The 23,881-nt window shown below is 45.0% G+C and overlaps 1 protein-coding gene across 3 annotated transcripts in view; it reads left to right on the plus strand.

Moving 5' to 3' along the window:
* Positions 1-23,395, plus strand: part of ddr2l (discoidin domain receptor family, member 2, like) — a 38,218-nt gene extending 14,823 nt beyond the window's left edge. Inside the window, exons 2-20 of one of the 3 annotated variants that reach the window (XM_044197461.1) lie at positions 407-505; positions 700-802; positions 1,446-1,521; positions 2,373-2,525; positions 4,028-4,175; positions 6,014-6,119; positions 6,199-6,388; positions 7,095-7,341; positions 7,464-7,550; positions 7,682-7,821; positions 12,285-12,396; positions 13,914-14,030; positions 14,648-14,722; positions 15,625-15,869; positions 16,200-16,327; positions 17,307-17,504; positions 17,771-18,005; positions 18,685-18,834; positions 20,117-23,395. In XM_044197461.1, coding sequence (XP_044053396.1) covers positions 445-505; positions 700-802; positions 1,446-1,521; positions 2,373-2,525; positions 4,028-4,175; positions 6,014-6,119; positions 6,199-6,388; positions 7,095-7,341; positions 7,464-7,550; positions 7,682-7,821; positions 12,285-12,396; positions 13,914-14,030; positions 14,648-14,722; positions 15,625-15,869; positions 16,200-16,327; positions 17,307-17,504; positions 17,771-18,005; positions 18,685-18,834; positions 20,117-20,251 — 2,706 coding nt within the window. In that variant the 5' untranslated portion in view covers positions 407-444 and the 3' untranslated portion in view covers positions 20,252-23,395. Of the gene's footprint in view, positions 1-406; positions 506-699; positions 803-1,445; positions 1,522-2,372; positions 2,526-4,027; positions 4,176-6,013; positions 6,120-6,198; positions 6,389-7,094; positions 7,342-7,463; positions 7,551-7,678; positions 7,822-12,284; positions 12,397-13,913; positions 14,031-14,647; positions 14,723-15,624; positions 15,870-16,199; positions 16,328-17,306; positions 17,505-17,770; positions 18,006-18,684; positions 18,835-20,116 lie in introns of all 3 variants that reach the window. The other 2 variants (XM_044197460.1, XM_044197462.1) reach the window with 2 other exon arrangements.
* The last annotated feature ends 486 nt before the right edge of the window (positions 23,396-23,881 follow it).

Here is a 23,881-nt window from a genome sequence, read left to right on the forward strand (position 1 = left end):
GTAAGCCTCAAGCTCTGGTTCCCTGCACACACAAGACAAAGAGAAGATGAAACCGAACGTCAGCTGATGATGACAACGGGAGGCGATCCTTTCATTAATATTGAGGGAAAATGCTCGTATCCGATTGGCTGGAAGGTGTCTGTAAAAAAGCATCCGGTCGACGCTCAGACCTGGTTAAAGATGCTTAGAGATGAATACTAAACATTCCAAAAATGTTTCTGCTTGGTGATGCGGTACCTCGTAATAAATATAAACCATGCGTTGAAGTGATTACAAACAAACTGTGAAAAACGGATGATGATTAGAACTCAGCCGGCCTTGTTTTGCTCTGGTCAGTGGCCATGTTCTAACTGGATGATTCACTCTGAGGTGTCCTGATATTTAAAGATTATTATCCCCCTCTCAGAGATGTAGCGTGTGTGTTGGTGTGATCGGTGGACCATCATGCACCTCTTCCTGCTGCTGATCCTTCAAGCTGCAGCAGCCTTCGGACAGATCGACCCCGGTACACACACACACACACACACACACACACACACAGCCATTTGAAGAAGTGAGGAATAAAATGTTGTTATAGTCTAACATTGGTCCCCGCAAAGTCAGCAGGACAAGATCACACAGACACACACACATTCACAGAGTTTTGAAACTGTTGATTGTGATTGTTTTGTGTGTGTGTGTGTGTGTGTGTGTTTTCAGCACACTGTCGCTATGCCTTGGGCATGGAGGACGGACGGATTAAGGACGATGACATCACGGCATCCAGCCAATGGTACGAGACCACGGGACCACAGTACGCCAGGTCAGTGTGACTTAAAGAGTGATGTGATTGGTTAATAAGATAGCTAAAAACTGATTTCATTTTTCTGACATGTTCTGAAATGCCCTTCTGTATGTTTTATCAGTTTACTATTTACACTGTAGATCGGGATACTTTTAGAGTTTTCATGACAAATCTTGGACGCCAGTTTAACTTGGATATGATTTAATCCCGACGCACGTGGTTACACATGGAAGAGTTACTACATGTCATGGGAGGTCAGCTGAAGTTCTTAAAAAGCACTTAATGAAAATGTCGAAATGAATGTCGGATGGCTGTAAGAAATAATAACAATAATAATACATTTTATTCACAGCGCTTTTCAAGATACTCAAGATGCTTTACATGACAAATTACATAAAGAAAACTAAAACACAGTACAGGTGCAAATCAACGCAAGACACAAAATGTCGAGTGAAGTTTGGATGTGGCCCCTCACCACTATTCATTCTCTCCAGTGTCACCACTGAAACGAGCTGTTCCTGAGCTGATCTGTTACTAATAAACACTTTACACTGTGGTTAACAGCTGTGAGCGCTCAGCTGTTGATCCACGTTATCAAACGTCCCCAGGATCTGCCCACGCGCTGTGTTAACTGTGTGTGTGTGTGTGTGTGTGTTTGCAGGTTGAATCGTGAGGAGGGAGACGGCGCCTGGTGTCCTGAGGGACAGCTGGAGCCTTCAGACAGTCAGTACCTGCAGGTTTGTGTCTGCTCGCCGCTTTAAAGAAAGAAACAATCGCAGACATGTTCGGTCATGTTCATGTACCCGCGTGGGCTTTACGGTTCCAAGGTTTCTGTGTCGGTGAGGATTCGCAGTTGTTCGGGTCAAAGGATATGTAGAAGTGCAAAGTCAAATGCTAAAGAGACGCAGAACATCCTCACCTACAGCGCGGCCAGCTGTCTGCGACTGAGCACTGCAGTCAGGGGGCAGGATGTGTGAGGAGGAGGAGTCCTGCCTGCAGTCAGGGAAACAGGAGCGAGGGGGTCCCAGAGGAGTGCAGGAAGGTGAATTACTCACATTTCTGGGCATAGATCACCTTTAAGCTAACGAACATATATGTAAGTGTTGTGGGAGGAAACAGTGTAAGAAGTATGAAGCTTGTGGAAAACTTCATACATGTCAAATCTGGATATTTTTTTGTGATTCGCCTGTGGACTTTACGCTTCACTAGGTTGCATCTCTTGGAGTAAATGTGGATTGATACATTTGTAAAGACAGAATAATTAATAATATTAAAAAATTATTTTAAAAACGCAGGTTTAAAAAACCCCAAAACATTTTGACGTTTAAACAAACGTTGGAAGGAACTGCGATGCATTAGCAGGAGAATTTGAGTGCTGATGTCTGACGTACGTGCTGTCGCTGCCGAAGGTGAAATTTAAGAGTTTGTCTTGTTGACAGGATGATTATTTAAGGATGCTCACAGACAGACTTCTGACTTCAGGTAGTGATTAAAGTCACGTTAGTATCTGTAGATGATCCCAGCTCATGGCCTTTGGGTTCTTGGCGAGTGGCGTGATTTGACAGAAACCTGCTGGTGTGCTGTTCAGGTGGATCTGGGGAGGCTGACTTTCCTGACGGTGGTCGGGACTCAGGGACGATACGCCAGGAACTCCGGGAACGAGTTCGCCCGAGCTTACCGCCTCAACTACAGCAGGGACGGCCTGCTGTGGAAGTCCTGGAGGAACCGGCTGGGAAACACGGTGAGTGACCCAAATATCTCACTGCAGAGGTCAGACAAAGCACTGTGGGTCGGACTGGCTGGGGGGGGCAGGAAGGCCGTCTGAGCAGCAGAAAGAATAGAAGAAAACCTGGAGCGGAAACATGTTACAGAGTGATGGAAGAATGGGAGAAAGAGGAAGGAAAAGAAAAATAAAATTCTGTTTTCTTTTCACTCTGCGCTGCTTCTGGTCATTCACACTGGAATCAGAGGAAATGACCTTTACACAGCAGCTTCCTGTTGGCCTTCGAGGTCCCTGCCAGCTACAGCAGCAGCATTAGGACACAGTTTTTAACACCAGGTCGTGTTTTTATTTGAGGCTGTTGGACCGAACAGTTTCCTCCCTCACATTCAAACTGGGAACATCCCAGAAGCACCACAGATTTCTGCTGTCAGACCCTGAACAGCACAGCGACTCAACAAATCAGCAAACAATGGGGGCAGCTTAGACGATGAAGTCAGTGAGCAGTGGCGTATTTGTTCTGTGCTAATTTGAAACAGAAAATTGACATCAAAAACAAAGATAACTAATAATTTTAAGCATTTTAAAGCAATGTTAAATTCATTCCCCAGCTTACTCTGAAACAGGAGAATGAAAATCAGAATCAGAAATACTTTATTGATCCCTGAGGGGAAACTCCTTCATTACAGCTGCTCACTGTCAGTCAGTGCACACAGGGATAGAAGGACTAATAGAATAGAAATCGAAATAATAATAAAATGAGTCTGCAACGAGACAATTATTTCTAGTAAGAAATAAGAGATGTGCAAATCAAAATATAATACGCTATGATACAGCTAAGATAAATTAAGTTAAAAGTGGATATAAAAGCTAAAATAAGTGTAAGGTACAAAGTGGATTTACCGGTTGATGATAGGTATGTACGGTATAATAATACAATGTAATAATAAAAGTAATAAGTAATAATGAGTACTGTCGAGTTAAGTGTAGCTTATTAAGATGATTATGAGACGGTGGATATTGCACAGCAGTAATAGAAGAATGAATAAATAAATATCAATAAATTAAACTGAAAACAGAGAATATTGCACAATTATTTCAAGTATTGCAGAGATGTAATGATCAATGTCCAGTTTAATGACTTCGGGTCACACAGACTGACACTCAGAGGGAGGAGTTGAAGAGTTAGCATTTTGGGGGGGGATGAGTCTTCCGCTGTAATATAGATGAAAGAATAAAAAAAATAAAAACTGATCATTTAATAATAACAATAACATAAGATAACAAAGATAAAAGCATTTTATGGATCAGTGGACAAACTCCTCCGACCGACCGTCAGTTGACGCGGTCCAGATGTGAACATGGACGCTGCACGCTTCACTACGCAGGCAGCAAGTGAAGCGTCCACAGTCCATACTGCTGCAGGATAACTGAGGGTTAGAGAAGTCACACACTGGAGAAACTCGTTTTTCCTTCAGGCCAGTCGATGCTCCTGTTGTTTGTCATGTGATATCTGTTTCCAGGTGATGGAGGGCAACAAAAACGCCTACGCCTCCGTCATCAACGACCTTCACCCTCCAATCGTCACCCGCTACATCCGGCTGATCCCGGTCACCAAACTGTCGACCACCGTCTGCATGAGAGTGGAGCTGTACGGCTGTCCGTGGGAGGGTAGGACACACGAACACACAGTCTCGCTGTAAATGTGTGTGTTCTTTAGCTCTGCTGACATTAGAGGTTGTTGATTCGGGGGGTTTAGATTTTTATCAGTTCTCAGAAATGTTTACTCCTCCTCAGAGACGAGTAAACTCCTCAGAAACCTCCTCATTCTAAAATGTCAACATAAAACCTAACAACCATTTTTAATCTGTTGTGCAATAAAACTAAATCACAACAACAAATGTTATCACACAGTTTATCAGCACATTTTATGTAAATTGTATCACATAAAGGAGTTATGTATCTTTGGGGGGCAGATGCAGTGAAACATAAAGGTTTCTACCAGAGGATTACACTCCTGGTCTATTTTTCACCCGTGTCCTTTGTCTTGGCCGCCGACGGTTAATGTGTCCATAGCATCAAGTATTGAAAACTGTCAACCAACAGCTGGCAGCCAATGCTTAGTCAGATTCCCAGTGTGGTTTACTTTTTCTTTCTTTCTTCAAAAATCTGAAAATTAGGTTTATTTTCATAAACTCAGGTATTAAAAAAGAAGAATAAAACCGAGCTACCAAGACCACGTTGTGCCCTGACGGTGGGTCCAGATGATGGTAAATGGCTGCATTCATAGGCCCAGCTGTAGAGCGGGTCGTCCACTAGTCACAGGGCTGATGGTTTGATTCCCAGCTCCTCCTGAACGAGACGTGAATTATATAGATATAATAGGATAGAGGCGCTGTATGAATGCAGCCTTTTACCACTGAAATGATGGTGAAGGCAAGGCAAGTTTATTTATACAGCATATTTCAGCAACGAGGCGAGTGCTTCACAAAAAACATCAAAAGCATCGCGACAAAGGAACACGCCATATTTAAAAACTATAATAGAAAACTAGAATAAGAGGGAAAAAATGCAAGAATATAAGTTACAGTGCAGTTGATGATTGGATTTAATAAAAGGCAGCAGCAAACAGAAAAGGTGCAGTTAGTCACTCCACCTGTCTAACACTCAGTCCATGCAGACATATTTGTACCATCAGCTCCGGTCTCAAAACTGACTGCAGACCATTCGTCTTTTGTTCTTCAGTTTATACTCCGGCAGAGCAGGAGGATGGTGTGACACAGCTAATATGATACTGTAGCTTCCTCTGAAATGGCATACCTGCCAACATTTAGGTTTTAAAATACGGGGGGGTCCCTTCCCTGACATTTTGACAACAGCTAACCGTAAGTTAACTGCACACACGGCCCTTGGATGGGGTTGTGGGTTGCCAGGCTGCGATGACAGATGGGTTGAAATTGTATGTAGTGTGTGGATTGTGTTTCATAGACAGACAAACATACAAAACTTGGGTCTGTGTATGACGAGTATTCATAATAAAGTTTGAGGACCATGCTAATTAAGGGAGTTTCCCGAGAGAAACGACAAAACGGGTGTGCGACGGCAGATGGCCTGGAAATACGGAGAACCTCAGGGAAAACGGGAGTGTTGGCAGGTCTGGTTATGGACTCTCCGTACCCCCAAAGGTCGGCTCTGTCCAGACGGTTTGCTGTTTGTCAATGCAAGCATTCATGTGTCACCAAAGTTGAACCCTAAGTGAAAGATTTGCGCAGATTTACTTCATCTCTGTAAGCAAATCCACTAATCGCTGTGATCCCATTGAGATGAGTTGGTTTTCGTTTGGAAAATTAGCTGTGATAAATGCTGCTGCCACTGGGCCTTTATTATGGTAACAATGAGGCTCTCTCCTCTCCAGTCAGTGAACAAGTTCGTCTAAGCACCTGTCAGTAAGACATTAAGTGTGTGCAGAAGCATGCGGGGACGATAAAACGTGACTCTCCCCCCTGCAGACGGTCTGATCTCCTACAGCGCTCCGGAGGGTCAGCTCATGATGCCGCCTGGTTATCCCATCGCCAGCCTCAACGACTCCACGTATGACGGAGCACATGAGAGGAGGCGAGTCACGCACACTCATCACACATCTGTGTTTCCTGTTTCCCTGCTCTCTGTGACTGACAGCTGTCTCGTCCAGTAGGAGGCTGTTTGGCGGGATGGGTCAGCTGACGGACGGTGTGATCGGCCTGGACGACTTCCTGCTGACGCGTCAGTACCACGTGTGGCCGGGCTACGACTACCTGGGCTGGAGGAACGACTCGCTGGGAACTCTGGGATACGTGGAGATGGAGTTTGTCTTTGACAAGCAGAGGAACTTCACCTCCTTGAAGGTTTTCAGTTCTACTAAGACATCTATTAAAATGCTGCTAGTGAACAGCAGTACTGTGAGACTACTACAGAGGCTGCTCGGAGCAGATCCACATTGCACTGTGCACAGCGCACCAGTGTTCTGTGATAATTTCGTGACTTTAATTAGAGGAGGTGAACCCTGTCCAAAATCACACAAACCTTTTCTAATCATGTTTTCATGATTCATGTGTATTATATATTATTGTATATCATGTATACACACATATATATAGAGTCTCTAACCAACAAACTCAAGAATAAACATAAACACAGAAAAATATACTGTTTTTTATTAGACAGTAAAACATGAGCACGTTGTTATTTTAAGATAAAACTCCAACTGTTTTGTCAGTAATAACTGCAACTCCCATGAGGCTTTCACTGCTGGCATATGTTGTTACTAAACACCAACCAAAAAATCCCACAAAAATGTACAGTGAGGCTATGTTAAAAGGGGGGCAGGGTTTCAGTTCCCTATAAGAGGAATCAACAGCATTACTAATATTTTTAAAATAAATGTATAAACCAGTTTGGAAGTCACAGAAAAAGGTTAGCATAAAGTTTGTTTTTTAAAGAAAAGCAAGCCTTCGGTTTTATATTATTTTAAACATGAATATTCTTGCTTTATATTTTGTTATTCTGTTTTTAATCTTACAAACATAATCTCTCCTCTGTTCCTCCGTCCAGGTTCACAGTAACAACATGTTCTCCCGCGGTGTGAAGATCTTCTCCTCCGTCTCCTGTTGGTTTAAGCCCCGCCTCATCGCCGGCTGGGAGGCGGAGCCTGTGGCGTTCAAGACAGTGCTGGACGACAGGAACCCGAGCGCGCGCTACGTCACCGTGCCGCTGAACCGCCGCACCGCCAAATCCCTCCGCTGCCGCTTTTACTTTGCCGACGTCTGGATGATGTTCAGCGAGATCTCCTTCCAGTCGGGTAACACACACACATAAATACACACACACACACACACACACACACACAAAAATACACAAATACAGATCCACATTTCTTTCAAAACAGACAAATAATATGACTTCCCTTTATTTGTCCCTCAGAGGACACCGTACTCCCGACCCTGACCCCGGAGGTGACCCCCACTCCAGCCAGTGTGGAGAGCACCATGACAACCACACCAAAAACAGGTATGACCTTTGACCCTTTAATTCAATAAAATTTTATTTATATAGCATCAATAAATCTAATTTGTAGAAAACATTAATCATCAATAAATCTGAAGTGTACATCTTTAACCTCTTTCTCTTCTCCACAGCAGCCAGTCCATCAGCCAGTGTCCCGCCAGATGACGGGAAAACGCCCATTCTGATTGGCTGCCTGGTGACCATCATCCTGCTGTTGGTCATCATCATCTTCCTCATCCTCTGGTGCCAGTACGTCTGTAAGGTGCTGGAGAAGGTGAGCAGATAAATCACTGATAAAACTCTGAAAAGGCGAGTTCTGGTTGTGTTCTCCATCCATCCATCCATCTTCTTCCGCTTATCCGGGGCCGGGTCGCGGGGGCAGCAGTCTAAGCAGGGACTCCCAGACTTCCTTCGCCCCAGACACTTCCTCCAGCTCCTCCGGGGGGATCCCGAGGCGTTCCCAGGCCAGCCGAGAGACATAGTCCCTCCAGCGTGTCCTGGGTCTTCCCCGGGGCCGCCCCGGTGGGACATGCCCAGAACACCTCCCGAGGAGGCGTCCAGGAGGCATCCGGATCAGATGCCCTAGCCACCTCAGCTGGCTCCTCTCGACGTGGAGGAGCAGCGGCTCTACTCCGAGCTCCCCGTGTGACTGAGCTCCTCACCCTATCTCTAAGGGAGCGCCCAGCCACTCGGCGGAGGAAGCCCATTTCGGCCGCTTGTATCCGCGATCTTGTCCTTTCGGTCACTACCCAAAGCTCATGACCATAGGTGAGGGCAGGAGCGTAGATTGACCGTAAATCGAGAGCTTTGTCTTTCGACTCAGCTCCTTCTTTACCACAACGGTCCGATACAGCGCCCGCATCACTGCAGGCGCTGCACCGATCCGCCTGTCAATCTCACGCTCCATCCGTCCCTCACTCGTGAACAAGACCCCGAGATACTTAAACTCCTCCACTTGGGGCAAGGACTCCCCACCCACGAAGAGAGCACACCACCTTTTTCCGGTCAAGAACCATGGCCTCAGATTTGGAAGAGCTGATTCTCATCCCAGCTGCTTCACACTCGGCTGCAAACCGTCCCAGTGCATGCTGCAGGTCCTGGTTTGAAGAAGCCATCAGAACGACATCATCTGCAAACAGCAGAGATGAGATCCTGTGGTTCCCAAACCGGACACCCTCCGGCCCCTGACTGCGCCTAGAAATTCTGTCCATATAAATTATGAACAGAACCGGTGACAAAGGGCAGCCCTGGCGGAGTCCAACATGCACCGGGAACAGGTCTGACTTACTGCCGGCAATGCGAACACAGCTCCTGCTCCGGTTATACAGGGACCGGACAGCCCTTAGCAAAGGGCCCCGGACCCCATACTCCCAGAGCACTCCCCACAAAGCGCCCGGGGCACACGGTCGAATGCCTTCTCCAGATCCACAAAGCACATGTGGACTGGTTGGGCAAACTCCCATGAACCCTCGAGCACCCGATGGAGAGTATAGAGCTGGTCCAGTGTTCCACGACCGGGACGAAAACCACTCTGCTCCTCCTGAATCCGAGGTTCGACTATCGGACGAATTCTCCTCTCCAGTACCCTGGAATAGACCTTACCGGGAGGCTGAGAAGTGTGATCCCTCTGTGATTGGAACACACCCTCCGGTCCCCTTCTTATACAGAGGGACCACCACCCCGGTCTGCCAGTCCAGAGGCACTGTCCCAGACCGCCACGCGATGTTGCAGAGACGTGTCAGCCAAGACAGTCCCACAACATCCAGAGACTTAAGATACTCAGGACGGATCTCATCCACCCCGAAGCCTTGCCACCAAGGAGCTTGCCAACAACCTCAGTGACTTCGGCCAGGGTGATGGATGAGTCCGCCTCCGGGTCCCCAGCCTCCGCTTCCTCTTCGGAAGACGTGACAGTGGGATTGAGGAGATCCTCAAAGTATTCCTTCCACCGTCCGACAACATCCCCAGTCGAGGTCAACAGCTCTCCACCCGCACCGTACAAGGTGTTGGTGAAGCACTGCTTCCCCCTCCTGAGCCGTCGGACGGTTTGCCAGAATTTCTTTGAGGCCGACCGATAGTCCTCCTCCATGGCCTCTCCGAACCTCTCCCAGTCCTGAGTTTTTGCCTCTGTGACCGCACGGGCTGCAGCACGCTTAGCCTGCCGGTACCTGTCAGCTGCCTCGGGAGTCCCACGAGCCAACAAGGCCCGATAGGACTCCTTCTTCAGCCTGACGGCATCCCTTACTTCCGGCGCCCACCACCGTGTTCGGGATTGCCGCCGTGACAGGCACCAGAAACCTTGCGACCACAGCTACGAGCCGCCGCATCGACAATGGAGGTGGAAAACATGGTCCACTCGGACTCAATGTCCCCAACCTCCCGGGATCTGGGAGAAGCTCTCCCGGAGGTGTGAGTTGTAGACCCTGCTGACAGAGGGCTCCGCCAGACGTTCCCAGCAGACCCTCACGATACGCTTGGGCCTGCCAAGTCTGTCCGGCTTCCTCCCCGCCAGCGGATCCAACTCACCACCAGGTGGTGATCGGTTGACAGCTCCGCCCCTCTCTTCACCCGAGTGTCCAAGACACGCGCGCCGGAGGTCAGATGATACGACAACAAAGTCGATCATCGACCTCCGCCTAGGGGTGTCCTGGTGCCACGTGCACTGATGGACACCCTTGTGCTTGAACATGGTGTTAGTTATGGACAAACTGTAACTAGCACAGAAGTCCAACAACTGAACACCGCTCGGGTTCAGATCAGGGCCGTTCCTTCCGATTACCCCTCTCCAGGTGTCACTGTCGTTGCCCACGTGGGCGTTGAAGTCCCCAGTAGAACAACGGAGTCCCGGGTGGTGCACTGTCTAGTACCCCTCCCAGGGACTCCAAGAAGGCCTGGTACTCTGCACTGCTGTTCGGCCCGTAGGCCGCCACAACAGTGAGAGACCTGTCCCCACCCGGAGGCGGAGGGACGCGACCCTCTCGTTCACTGGGGTAAACTCCAACACGTGACGGCTGAGCTGTGGGGCTATGAGCAGGCCCACACCAGCCCGCCGCCTCTCCCGCCCGGCAACGCCAGAGAAATGGAGCGTCCAGCCCTTCTCGAGAGAGACGGGTTCCAGAGCCCAGGCTGTGCGTGGAGGCGAGGCCGACTATATCTAGCCGGTAACGCTCAACCTCCCGCACAAGCTCAGGCTCCTTCCCCCCAGCGAAGTGACATTCCATGTCCCTAGAGCCAGTTTCTGTGTCCGGAGATCTGGTCGCGAAGCCCCTGCCTTCGACTGCCGCCCAGATCTCTCTGCACCGGCCCCTTACGGATCCTCCTGCGGGTGGTGGGTCCACGGGAGGGCGGCCCCACGTCGCTCCTTCGGGCTGTGCCCGGCGGGCCCCGTGGGGAAAGGCCCGCCACCAGGCGCTCGCCGTCGGGCACCCACCCCAGGCCTGGCTCCAGGGTGGGGCCCGGTAGCGCCAATCCGGGCGACGTAACTGGCCTTGATTTTAAATAATCCATAAGGGTCTTCTGAACCGCTCTTGGTCTGACCCGTCACCCTGGACCTGTTTGCCATGGGTGACCCTACCAGGGGCATACAGCCCCAGGCAACATAGCTCCCAGGGTCATTCGGGTACTCAAACCCCTCCACCACGTTAAGGTGGCGGTTCAAGGAGGGGTGGTTGTGTTCTATAGGACAGTAAAGAGACTGAGGACAAATATAGTGGAAACTGGGAATTGGCTGAAGATTTAATGTTTTATTTGATAAGCTTTTGTTTATTAAAGTTTCGTATTTTGTTTGTTATTTCATTTCGTTGATGTAAATTTCTGCCCCCAAGAATGTTCAAGGCTCAATGAATGAGGCAATTGATAACCGGCTAAAGACCTTATGTGTAGAATTAAAAGATTTCTCACTTTGGGGACACCTACTGGTAATATCTGAAAGTACAGATCCGACCTGGGGACACTGAGATGAATGGGCTGGAAAACATAAACACATGAATACTCCAGTTTTCACCACTTATGCTAATATTTTTAAGACACTTTTACCCCATAATACTTCTACATATAGGGGCTTTAAAGCACAATTCATCTCAAAAAAGAGGTGGTGTAAACTGTGAGTGAGTCAGCCAACAGACTCGTCCAAACACTTTCCTCATACATCTATTGTCTTCAGTTCCCAGTAAGTCTCTGGCAGCTTCGAGCCACCTGTCTGATCTGAAAGTGTTTTGATTATCATCATAAAGCCACAGATCTGTTAACAATGAACAGCTGTTCAATACAAACCGGGCCAGGGTCAGGCCTGATCACAAACCACAGGCAGAATCAGAAGCAGCCATTTCTTTTTCTTTTTAGGAAATAGAATTAAAGTCTACAGCTTTGTTGTGCTGTAATGTTTATTACACAGGAGAAAACAAAAGTCTTAATGAATAAAAACTGGAGGGACAGCTGTTTGAAAACACTCGGCTCTAAAATTAGCACCTCTGATTGGAAACTACTTTTCCTAATCAACTTCTGTGCTTGAATTTCTCTTATGAAACGGAGGTCTTTCTATGCAAAAGTAGTTTCAAAGAGTCGCGTGTTGACAACAACAAATCAAAAAGCTTCATGACCTGGATAAAGGTTGGATCATTGTTGTCTCAGAAGACTAGAGAAAGACTAGAAGAACATGCAGATTAAGAATGAGAACATGCATATTCCTTAAAGCTGAAAGAAATGTTTTCCTCTTCTTCTCCCTCCCTCCTCCTCCAGGCTCCACGTCGGATCCTTGACGAGGAGGTGACAGTTCGCCTGTCGTCCTGCAGTGACACCATCATCCTCCAGACCCCCCCTGTGCCCCCCCGCTCCGGCCACGCCCCTACAGGTAGACAACAACAGATAGTCCGTCTGTCGCAGACAAAGAAATTATAATAATTAATCAATTAAGGGTAATTGACAGTATAATTAAAACAGTGGTCTGCCGTTTGCTTCGATTGGTCTACGTATTAATGTAGTCTGTCATCACTGACACTTAATTTGTTGTATAAAATATCTGCACACCATTTGCAGTGTTTTTCATATGATGGGTTGCTCTGACAGCCAATAGAGACCTACTGTTATACACAGCACAGTACACCTGGTGAAAGCCTGCATTGTTATAAACTTTATTAATTTTATATATATATATATATATATATATATATATATATATATATATATATATATAGTAAAAAAGTGTTTGCCCCTTTCCTGATTTCTTATTTTTTTGCATGTTTGTCACACTTAAATGTTTCAGATCATCAAACAAATTTAAATATTAGTCAGCGATAACACAAGCAAACACAAAATGCAGTTTTTAAATGAAGGCTGTTATTATTAAGGGAAAACAAAATCCAAACCTACATGGCCCTGTGTGAAAAAGTGATTGCCCCCTAAACCTAATAACTGGTTGGGCCACCCCTAGCAGCAACAACTGCAATCAAGCGTTTGCGATAACTTGCAATGAGTCTTTTACAGCGCTGTGGAGGAATTTTGGCCCACTCATCTTTGCAGAGTTGTTGTAATTCTGAAGAAGAACAAAATGAAGACTTTGGAGTGGTCTAGTGGAGATAAGTTGAGCAAACGAATGTTTGCGAATGTTTATTCAACATCTGTTGCATAATAGCCGAACCTTATATGGATTCAGATGTGAATTTGATACAGCATTCTAGTGAGGCTGACAGACGAAGAAGAAGAACAAAATGAAGACTTTGGAGTGGCCTAGTCAAAGTCCTGACCTGAATCCTATTGAGATGCTGTGGCATGACCTTAAAAAGGCAGTTCATGCTTGAAAACCCTCCAATCTGGCTGAATTACTACAATTCTGCAAAGATGAGAGGGCCAGAATTCCTCCACAGCGCTGTAAAAGACTCATTGCAAGTTATCGCAAACACTTGATTGCAGTTGTTGCTGCTAAGGGTGGAGCAACCAGTTATTAGGTTTAGGGGGCAATCACTATTTCACACAGGGCCATGTAGGTTTGGATTTTGTTTTCCCTGTTTACTTGTGTTATCGTTGACTAATATTTAAATTTGTTTGATGATCTGAAACATTTAAGTGTGACAAACATGCAAAAAATAAGAAAACAGGAAAGGGGCAAACATTTTTTCACACCACTGTGTGTATATATATATATATATATATATATATATATATATATATATATATATATATATATATATATATATATATATATGCAGGCTTTCACCAGGTGTACTGTGCTGTGTATAACAGTAGGTCTGCCACTAATTTATTTTAGTAGAAATATAGCTATTCAGATTGCTCAGACAAATGGGGCCCATGCAGCTTTTTGGTGTTTAGACTTGGTGAGCTTGATTTATTCATGTTTTTTGTTTTGCTCAGGCCCCGCAAACTCAGACCCTCACTATGAGAGAGTTTTCCTGTTGGACCCACAGTACCAGAACCCGGCGGTGCTGAGAAACAAGCTGCCAGAGCTGTCACAGAGCGCAGAGGCCTCAGGTAAACAGACTGCAGCTCATTCTTTTAACCCTCAGTACTTACAGTAGTCATAGCAGAAAAACAGTGAGAATAAGGTTGACACATAGTAGAATTTCCCTTCAAACCTCCCAGTTTTTTCTTACAGCCACGTCATCATGTTCATGTTTTATTGAACAGTTATGACCATCTGTGGAGGTTTGGAGATAGTTAACAAAGACCTAATCTTGAGGGAAGGTAAACCTGAATCAGTGAAGCTCCAGATCTTCCGTGCTGACATGTTTAGACGCGACTGTCCAGAGCCGTCAGAGAGAGCCGAGGCCTCCAGTAAAATACATTAAAGTGCTGCAGTCTGCCCCCTGCTGGCATATCTACAACAGACACCTTCACCACTCCTGTCAAATATCCCCCATCCTGTCAGTCCTTAACAGCTTTTGAATGTTTTCTGCTTTTAACTTCTTTTAATTCCTTCAGAAAACTCTGTCTTTCTTTTTTCTCTTACTCTCTTTTTTTGTCTTCAGTATTTTCTTGATGATGCTGTAAAAACCGAATGTGCATGCTCATTCATTCTGCAGTTTTCCTCTCCTTTACTACCCAGCCCTCTCTGTCTCTGTCCATGTTTCCTCCTCATCTTCCTCCAGCTCTCCTCCTCGGTAATCCTCTCTATGACCTCCTCCTGCTGACTTCCTGTCACATGACGTCAGGCTGGCTGCGTGGTAAGAGCTGAAAGGTGTGACTTCAGACATTTAAACATTTACAAAATCCTGTATTTTTTCCTGCTAAGACACAGTTGATAGAAATATCATCTGACCAATAAAGTTTGAACTGTTTGCCAGAATCTACAGACGGACGTTTAACCGTAGAACACATACCCACTCAGTACATGTTTGGTCACAATAATCCATTTTTAATAACCAAATTTGATGAACCCTTATCAAAAATGTTTGTGTTTATGGTAAAAATTGTCTGATATAATTCTAATTTTTTTTTACACTCAAATATAGATATCGGCTTTGGCCTTCAAAATCCTCAGTCAGGTCTTCTTCATTGAAGAAGAAGACTGTAGATGCAACTTAACATGTATATATCAGGGATCTGGCTGATATTTTTAACTTCATTGACCCTCTATAATGTCAAGAGATGTGCAGATGATGTGGCAGCAGAAATTACCTTTTATTCTCTTAGCATAATGTGATCATTTTGTTGTCACCTAAAAAACCTTTTGGCCTTTGAGATAACAAGATAATTAACTTGTTGTCATGAAACAACGATATTGTTGTTTTAATGAGAAAAATGAACTCATGATCTCAAGATAACAGGATTTTAAAATGAATATTGTAACCACAGACATTCTCAGCTTCCGTATTAACTAATGACGTATTTGTATTTTGGGGACATTTTTAAGCATTTATGAAAGACATTGGAGAGACAACAGGACATGAAGGAAAGACAGAAAGGTCCCTTACTATAAATTCATGAAATGTTTTCTGTAATTACGGCACAAAGTGCTTCGCAGGAAGCTGTAAAAACAAAAATATGCATAATTCTTAACAAGAAATCAGAGAAAAGTGGCACGAGAACTCAATAAACAAACAGCTCTTCCTTCTCTCTCCAACAGCGTGTGGAGGAGGCTACGCCGAGCCTGATGTCACCCAGTGCACACCGCACCAGTGTTTCCATAGCAACGCACCGCACTACGCTGAGACGGACATCGTGCGGCTGCAGGGCGTCACCGGCAGCAACATGTACGCCGTCCCCGCCCTCACCGTGGACTCTCTCACCAGGAAGGACATCTCTGCCGCTGAGTTCCCGCGGCAACAGCTGATCTTCAGGGAGAAGCTGGGGGAGGGGCAGTTTGGAGAGGTGAGCGGGCAGCGGGTGGGGCCACAGACAATGAGGGAGGACTTCAAATCCTTGAAAGTTTGTGGATTTTGGAGAGTAAAACAAAGTCTGAAAGGTTTTTGAAAATGTATTGATGCGTGTGTTTGATTCTCCTTCAAATACTGGTGCATCAGTTTCTTAGAATCTGACGGATTCCTTAATAGAAAGAGAACATCGGGACATCATCACTGAACCGTCTGCATCGAACCGTTCTGTGTGTAGGAAACTGTCTGAAACTCTTTTGTCTCAGAAAAAGCGACTTGAAAGTAGGCTGCTAGCTTCCAGGGTTATGTTTATACTTGTCTCCTGCAGGTCCACCTGTGTGAGGCCGAGGGACTCCCAGAATTCCTTGGGGAGGGGTCGCCTCTCCCTGACAGAGATGGCCGTTCGGTGCTGGTGGCTGTTAAACAGCTGAGGGCCGACGCGACCAGCCAAGCCAGGTACACAACATGTCTGTGTGACAGTGTTTTTATGTGTATTGATCTACGTTTGTTTGTTTCAAAATGTCTCTAGTGTTCCTCTTTAGGAGTCTGAAACATATCGCGTCACACATCTTATGTCTCATAATAAGGGTGGAGATAATGAAGTATCATCCTTACAGCTGCATGAATATGCTCACTAAATTTCATGGCAATGATATTCGATTTCTGTATACAAGTGGAGACTTTGACCTCATGGTGGCACTAGAGGAAAGGTCGGGAGTGACTAAAATCATAAGGATTCATCCTGAGGGGACCATGAATATCCACAGACACTTTAATGGCAATCTGGCCAGTGGTTGTAGAGAAACTAGACTGAAGACAAAATATTAGACCGATCGAGTTCTGCTGTGGTAAAGTGACACAGAGGGATGTTTTTATTCAGAGGACACATTGGAGTAAGGACAGGACAACTTTCCTGTGCAAAGCAGATGCATTTCAGCGTGTTTTGCAGTCCGTCTCACACGTCTGATGGAATAGTCAAAGACGGTCGTGTTTTATAGTGGAGGTGGACCGCCTCACCTGAAATAAAGATCACCTGTGCTAACATCGTAAAATGCATTACACTTTTATAAAATAGAGCATTAGCCTTCAGGGGGAAAGAGCAGAGGCATTGTTTCACACAGCTAATGCTATACATTTAATGAGTGTGGCTATTGTTCAGGCTGCCATGTAGTGACTGGATCCATCAGGAGACAAGATGCTTCAGGTTCTGGGTGGCTATTACCACCTCAGCTAAGCAGTTACCCAGCTGACACCCGCAGAACTTTTCAGGGTTCAAGTCTATTTCCTTTCGACTCACGCTGGTAGCTATAGTGATTGTGTACTTTCCTATTTACGTGCAGTTTTAACACATCTGTGTGAGAAAAAACAAGACGGTCCAAAACTGAGAGCTGAAAGTATCTCAAATCAAAGTGTCCTCCATCTGTCTGTCCATCAGGAACGACTTCCTGAAGGAAATAAAGATCATGTCTCGTCTGAACGACCCCAACATCATCCGGCTGCTGTGTGTGTGTGTGTCGTCCGACCCGCTGTGCATGGTGACCGAATACATGGAGAACGGAGACCTCAACATGTTCCTGTCACAGCGGGAGATCGAGAGCACGCTGACACACGCCAACAACATCCCTTCAGTCAGGTTGATCTACCATACACGCTGTCTCTGCTTTGTACATGCTAACATGCTAATATCATGCTATCTGAACTTTTCAATCCATCCAGCTCATGTAGTGTTTCATGCAAACAGCAGGGGGCGACATGCTTACATTTCAGGCTATGATCAGCACATTCTCACCTCGTCCACGGCCATTTATCTTCCCTCTCCAAACATGTTCTCCACCTCCTTCTTCTTCCTTCTCCTTCCCCATCTCTTTCCCTCCTCCTTCCTTTTCTCCCTCCCTGCAGTCTATCCGACCTCCTCCACATGTCGGTGCAGATCTCGTCGGGGATGAAGTACCTGGCGTCTCTGAACTTCGTGCACCGCGACCTGGCCACCAGGAACTGCCTGCTGGACCGCCGCCTCACCATCAAGATCGCCGACTTTGGGATGAGCCGAAACCTGTACACCAGCGACTACTACCGCATACAGGGCCGGGCGGTGCTGCCCATACGATGGATGGCCTGGGAGAGCATCCTGCTGGTGAGGGAGGGGAGGAGTTAACATAGGATAGGATTAAGACAGAAAGAAAAGAAGATCAGTTACACCTGGTATTTGTTAGTTGTTGTTCCCTGACGCCGCGACCTGCTCCTAATGATGGGATTAAAGTAAAACCAAAAGCTTGAAACTGATTTATGCCTTAATGTTTTCTTGGGACAACTTATACATTATGAACGTCAGCGGATCTCCTAGTTTCAAGAGAATTTCTGCAACTGTACAATTATGTGAAAAAATGATAGAGGGACTCAACCTGAACCAAACCAGGTCTCAAGATGAAACTTTTTAGTGTATGACACTATTTGTAGACGAGGAAGTAAAGTGCTATGTGATGACATTATACAAATTATCAGTGCACCAACAACGCAAAAGCACCTCTTATTCTCGACCTGGTTTACTTTGCCGTGAGAAGTTCAGCTTTAAAATTCTGGTGCCTTAATACTGAATGCAAAAAAACATTTTAGAATCAGGTCCCAGTTCCACTCCGTAACTTGTTGTCCATTTGCTCTCAGAACAGGTTCATCTTTAGGTTTTGTCTGTCTTTGCTGGAGGGTCATTCTGGACCTTGTGGATTCTAAAATTTGAAAAGCTCTTTCATAAAATGTAATTTTGACTTCTACAGCATTTTCATTTTATTTCTGTCACCCCCCTGCCTCCTCTCCAGGGTAAGTTCACCACAGCCAGCGACGTGTGGGCGTTCGGTGTCACCCTGTGGGAGATCTTCACTCTGTGTAAGGAGCAACCCTACAGCCTGCTGTCCGACGAACAGGTCATAGAGAACACTGGCGAGTTCTTCAGGAACCAGGGCAGACAGGTGAGACGAATCAAACGTACCCACAAAGGACAGAGTTCAGAACAATTCTGATGTGTCATTCATCCCAAGTCAGGCATCAGTCTAACATCAGGTGTACCTGATTTAGGCCACCATGGGGCCAAGTAATTTAGGCCACCGGTGAAAGCAGCTCCAGTTCCTGCGAATGCTTGCATCGTTGAAATAATTATGCATGTTTGTGATTCATGTTAGCTGGATCCAGGAAAGAACTACGTAAACCTTTTAGACACGTAGCACTGCATGGAACTAGCTTGTAACTCACTGACAAACTCACAAAATTCGCTAACCAGTTTCCATTTAGCAGGCCGCAGTTCCTCCACAAGGGGGAGCTGTTCAGTCATTGTTGTACCAGTTTTACACATGCCATCCAATCTCACCTACAGCAGTGGTTCTCGACCAAAGTCTGGAAACATGGACATAGCGTCTGTGACGTCACACACAGGTTTCTGAAGAGCTGTTGTGAAGCTCAAAGTGGGCGGCTCCGGTCTTGACGTGGCAGTCCCCGACTCTGGCTAATCTAAAAATGGGCAGAGAGGTGGAGCTGAAAAATTCACCCCCCTCACAGCTGTCACGAAGGGGGAAATGAGCTTTAGAGACCAAAACCGCTTTTTGTTCCAGGCTGTAAACGTGTTTATTTCTGCTGTGAAGTTGTGCATTTTAACACAGGGCTCTACGGGGACTGACTTGCTTTTGGAGCCAGCCTCAAGTGGCCATTCGAGGAACTGCAGTTTTTGGCACTTCCGTGTTGGCTTCATTTTTCCAGGGGATTGGGACCCCTAAGTGCTCCCTAGATAAAATCTGAGGGGTCCCTAGATGATTGACAGGACTGGAAAGAAGAAAAATATTTTTATTATAAATAATTTTACTTCTTTAAAAATTACTCAAATGAAACAGAAATGAACTCGCTGGTTGATCTAGTCTTAACTCAAACATACTCAGCTGGCAATGGAGGGGTACAAGTAATGCAGTGCTTCATTTTTAGGGGTCATAATAGGTCGGGAACCACTGACCTACAGGATAGGAACGTCACTGCAGCAGCAGTTTAGACGTTCCGGTGCATCGCATCAGTGACACTACGTCTGTTGTGTAATTGGCCCCTGCTCATTCTACCTTTCACCATTTCTAGATCTCTAAAAGGTCCATCTATTTTCATTATTTTCATACTCCGTGGGTTTTTTTGATCGTTCTGACTAAGTTCGTACACCTGAGGAATGCTTTTTCTTTACTATCTGATCTCTTTAACTCTCCTGCATTTCCCTTCTAGATCTTCCTCTACGGCCCTCCGCTCTGCCCACCATCTCTCTTCGAGCTGATGATGCGTTGTTGGAGTCGCGACATAACCGACCGACCCACCTTCGAGGGACTTTACCAAGCCCTGAGGCCCCATGTGAACCAGTGAGCCGAGGCCGCTGGGATGTACCACTGAGGCTTTCCTAGGTGGGTTTGTCCATCTCTGGACTCCTGTAAGATGACAGATTGACACGAGAAGACAGAGGACTGGAATTGCGTTACAAGAGTAAGTCGCCGTCAGAGGGAATGAAGAAACTGGCTGTGGTCAGAAGTTTGGTTTGCTTTGTGGTAACAGCAGCACTCTTCTGAGAGACGAGATGGAGACGGAAGGAGAAAAGGCTGGTCAACTCAGAGGAGAAACTTTTTGCTAGATCCAAACCTTTCAGTCGTTAGTGAACAAAGATTTCTAGGCTTTTTTAAAGATTTCTATCATTGCTGATTTCACAGTTTCATCCATCTCTTTAAAGTCTCTTTGACCAAAACGTCTTCTTTTCATGTTGCTTTGGTGCCACAGGTGCCGTAAACTTTATTTTCTTCCTCTCTTTGGCTTTTAATGATGCCAAAAACTGGACAGACTCTTCGGTCTCTGTAGTTTCTCCGGTCCCTGTGGTTTTTATTATTATTGTAAAGCACTGTCTGTGTCTCTCAGTTATTCATGTTCATATTAACCCACACTGGAGCTAGGGCTAGGGTCAAATTGTAGTGTAGTTTTATTTTTAGATTTTTATTCTATTTTATTTTTCTTGTTTTACAGTATTTCACTTTTGTTGGTCTTTTTTGTGGATATGAATGTTGTTCAGCTGAGGTTCACATCACGGTGCCAAGAGGCTGCGTTGAAACCTGTGTGGTTCACAGACTGAAAATCAGTCAGTGGGTAACTGTGGGTAATTAAGGAAAGAATGGAGGCACAATGAAACCAAATAAGAAAATAATGTCTTGTGCCTTTTTTTGTTTTGCTAAAGAGAAATAAAATGTGTAAGTGATAAAACAATAACATGATTATATCAAATTTGTAAAACTCATCCTTGTGAATGGATTTATGGCTAAGCATTATACCATTAACATTAACATCTGCCAGTTGGTGGATGCTTTTATTCAAAGTGCCTTACACTTGTAGCATGAGTGGTACCAGTGGGAATTAAGCCAACATTAACAACACGGGTACTGCTAGCGGGGAGAGTAAATAACCACGTACCTAATGCAAAGATCTAATGTCAAGGTATCACTTAACCTGTGTTTGTGTTTGTGCTGGGGCCTATAAAGTGTACGTATGTGAAGTGTGTATGTGTCATAGGACTGTGGGGGTATATTCGTTGTCTCCATTAGCCCTGTTCTGCTTTGATGGAGTTAGTTGTGGTTTAGTTTGCGCCTCCAAAGATTGGCCAGCTAGCTATACAGCATTAAGATTTTAAAATTGAAGTCTGTAGTTTCATCACTGGAATAAGACAACAGTGAAACAAATGACAAACTTTTCAAATTAAGATAAAAATATTCACCAAACAGAAACAGAGGCTCAAACTAGAAATGAGATTTTTCGCGAATAACCTACCGTGCTGTTAGCTGACTAAAAAGCTAGCAAGTTGTGCTGTAGTTATACTAGGTTTGGCTTAGTTCTAAAGACAGTGAAGACAGAAGAGTAGTTAAGGATATATGCAAGCTAAGTATCTTCTTTGCTTGCTGTCTAACTAACTAGCAAAGTACTTAGCAAGGAAGCTAGGTTATGTTTAAACCAGGCTTGGCTAGCTTTCTGCGCAGCTAACTGCATAATCACCCAATTTGTCTTGTCTTGTCTTTGCCTAGTTTGATAGTGTTGTGATGAAACTAGGTCTGGTATGATTTTAAAGACAATCAGACCACATCCAGGTAAAATTTCAGCAAGTGGAGACAAGACATAACATCTACATTTTGCCCGTACGTAGCAGAACTACTGTGTTAGAATGGGGCCCTCCGAGCTGAGGGCCAATGAGCCACTAGAGACTGATGAGGAGCGCATACACCTTGGACAGATGGAGCCGTCAGATAAGTCCCGCCTCTCACTGCAATAACCAGCCAATCCTGATGCCCTCAAGAAGATTCATATTGGAAAATATACATTTCTTTTTCTGCCATTAGAGGGCGCAAGTAATGGCCTGTCAGCAATATGTTTCAAAAGTCCTGAAATCCATTCTGATTTTGTACCGCATAGCATTCAAGAGAGTTTTATTTACAGAACTGATGCAGGATAGATGCAGCACAGAACAAAATGAATACCGGGCTGTGGACTTTAAAGTGGCTGCTTCTAAATTTTAGGTGAACTATGGACGGCTGGATGTGGAGAAAGCTAGCTAGTGATGATGATGTCGACAGTGATGATGAGTTTCCCTACATGTACTGCAGCATTTCAAAGCGTAAAGGTGATTGGTCAACATTGCAGCTGGATTAAAGCACGTTCTTCTAGTTGGATCTCTACAGGGCCGGTCACACCAACAGTCTTTTGAATCCTCCCTTTGATCAAAATGTAAAATGACGCAAGTACAAATCAGCATCACCTTCACAGGAAAGAGGGCGGAAGACCAACTATGTTTAGTTTGAGTGCATCTTTCAGTGTTTTTGTTGTTACAGTAGTGTTTCGTTATCTGTACTGTATCTTAACACTAAGAGTGTGTGTGTGTGTGTTTTAAAAGAACATGAGTTTTGTGAATGAGTGTTTTTGACATTCCTTTGAGCACTGGGAGCTAGTTGGGATTAAAGTGGTGCCAAATTATGTGATTAAATGAGGGAGAGGGGATTTTTTAAAGCGAGAGGAAAAAGGACAGAAAGTAAGGAAACCACTAAACTCAATCTCCCAGAGTCCTTTGCTATAGTGAGCCTGTGTATTTTGTTCTGGTTCCTTTAGAGAGATAGACGAGTCTTTTAGTTTGGTTGTGTACAGTATAAGTGATCTATAATATCTCAGTGTGTGAATGCAGATTAGGTGTGATAATTGTTATTGATAATTAATCTATCAGAATTTATAGTAGCTATTTCTCTGATTATTTCTATTCTGGGAAGGTGTTGGGTTTGTTCTTTTTTTCCAACAGGATTCAGTTTTGAACAGTTCTAACAGAGATGTCCTGTTTCATACATGTATTGTACATAGGCTAGTAGCTGTGTATATTAATATATTGGGAGTTGGGAACTTTATGTTCTGTCATCCCAAATCATTTTCACTCTGTACCCTCTCATGTCTCGGTTTGTTTTTCTTATAATAAACAGTCAAATTTGTCAAACAAAAGAGTAGAGATTGTGTCTTATTTTACACAAATATTATATTATATTCTTTTGTTTTTTAAATATAAATGTTTATTAATATATTTTAGTTGGGGTTCTTTTAGTGAGCAAGCAGATATTCGACACCTCTTCCATCCACTGGTTCTGTGTTTGGGTCCATCATCACATACTGAGGCCCAAAACATCCCAAAGTTTCCAGAGATACCACTGAAAAATGTGTAATAAGATCTAGACATTAGAATATTTCCATTTGATGAAACAATGCAGCCATAAAAACATGTCTTGGGATAAGCATCACATTCTGCACCTTCAGTCATAGCAGATAGTTTAGGTGACGCGGTCATACGAAGCGCAAACATTTTTTTTATGTTACTTTAACTGTAACTTTAACCCCTTTAATCAGCCCCAGTGGGACACCGCTGTTTAACTGAGGCTTTCTCATGAAGCGACTGCTGAATCTCGCTATCAGTCGAAATATCAGTAGCTCTGG

This window comes from Siniperca chuatsi, linkage group LG5 (assembly GCF_020085105.1).
Source record: "Siniperca chuatsi isolate FFG_IHB_CAS linkage group LG5, ASM2008510v1, whole genome shotgun sequence".
NCBI lineage: Eukaryota > Metazoa > Chordata > Actinopteri > Centrarchiformes > Sinipercidae > Siniperca > Siniperca chuatsi.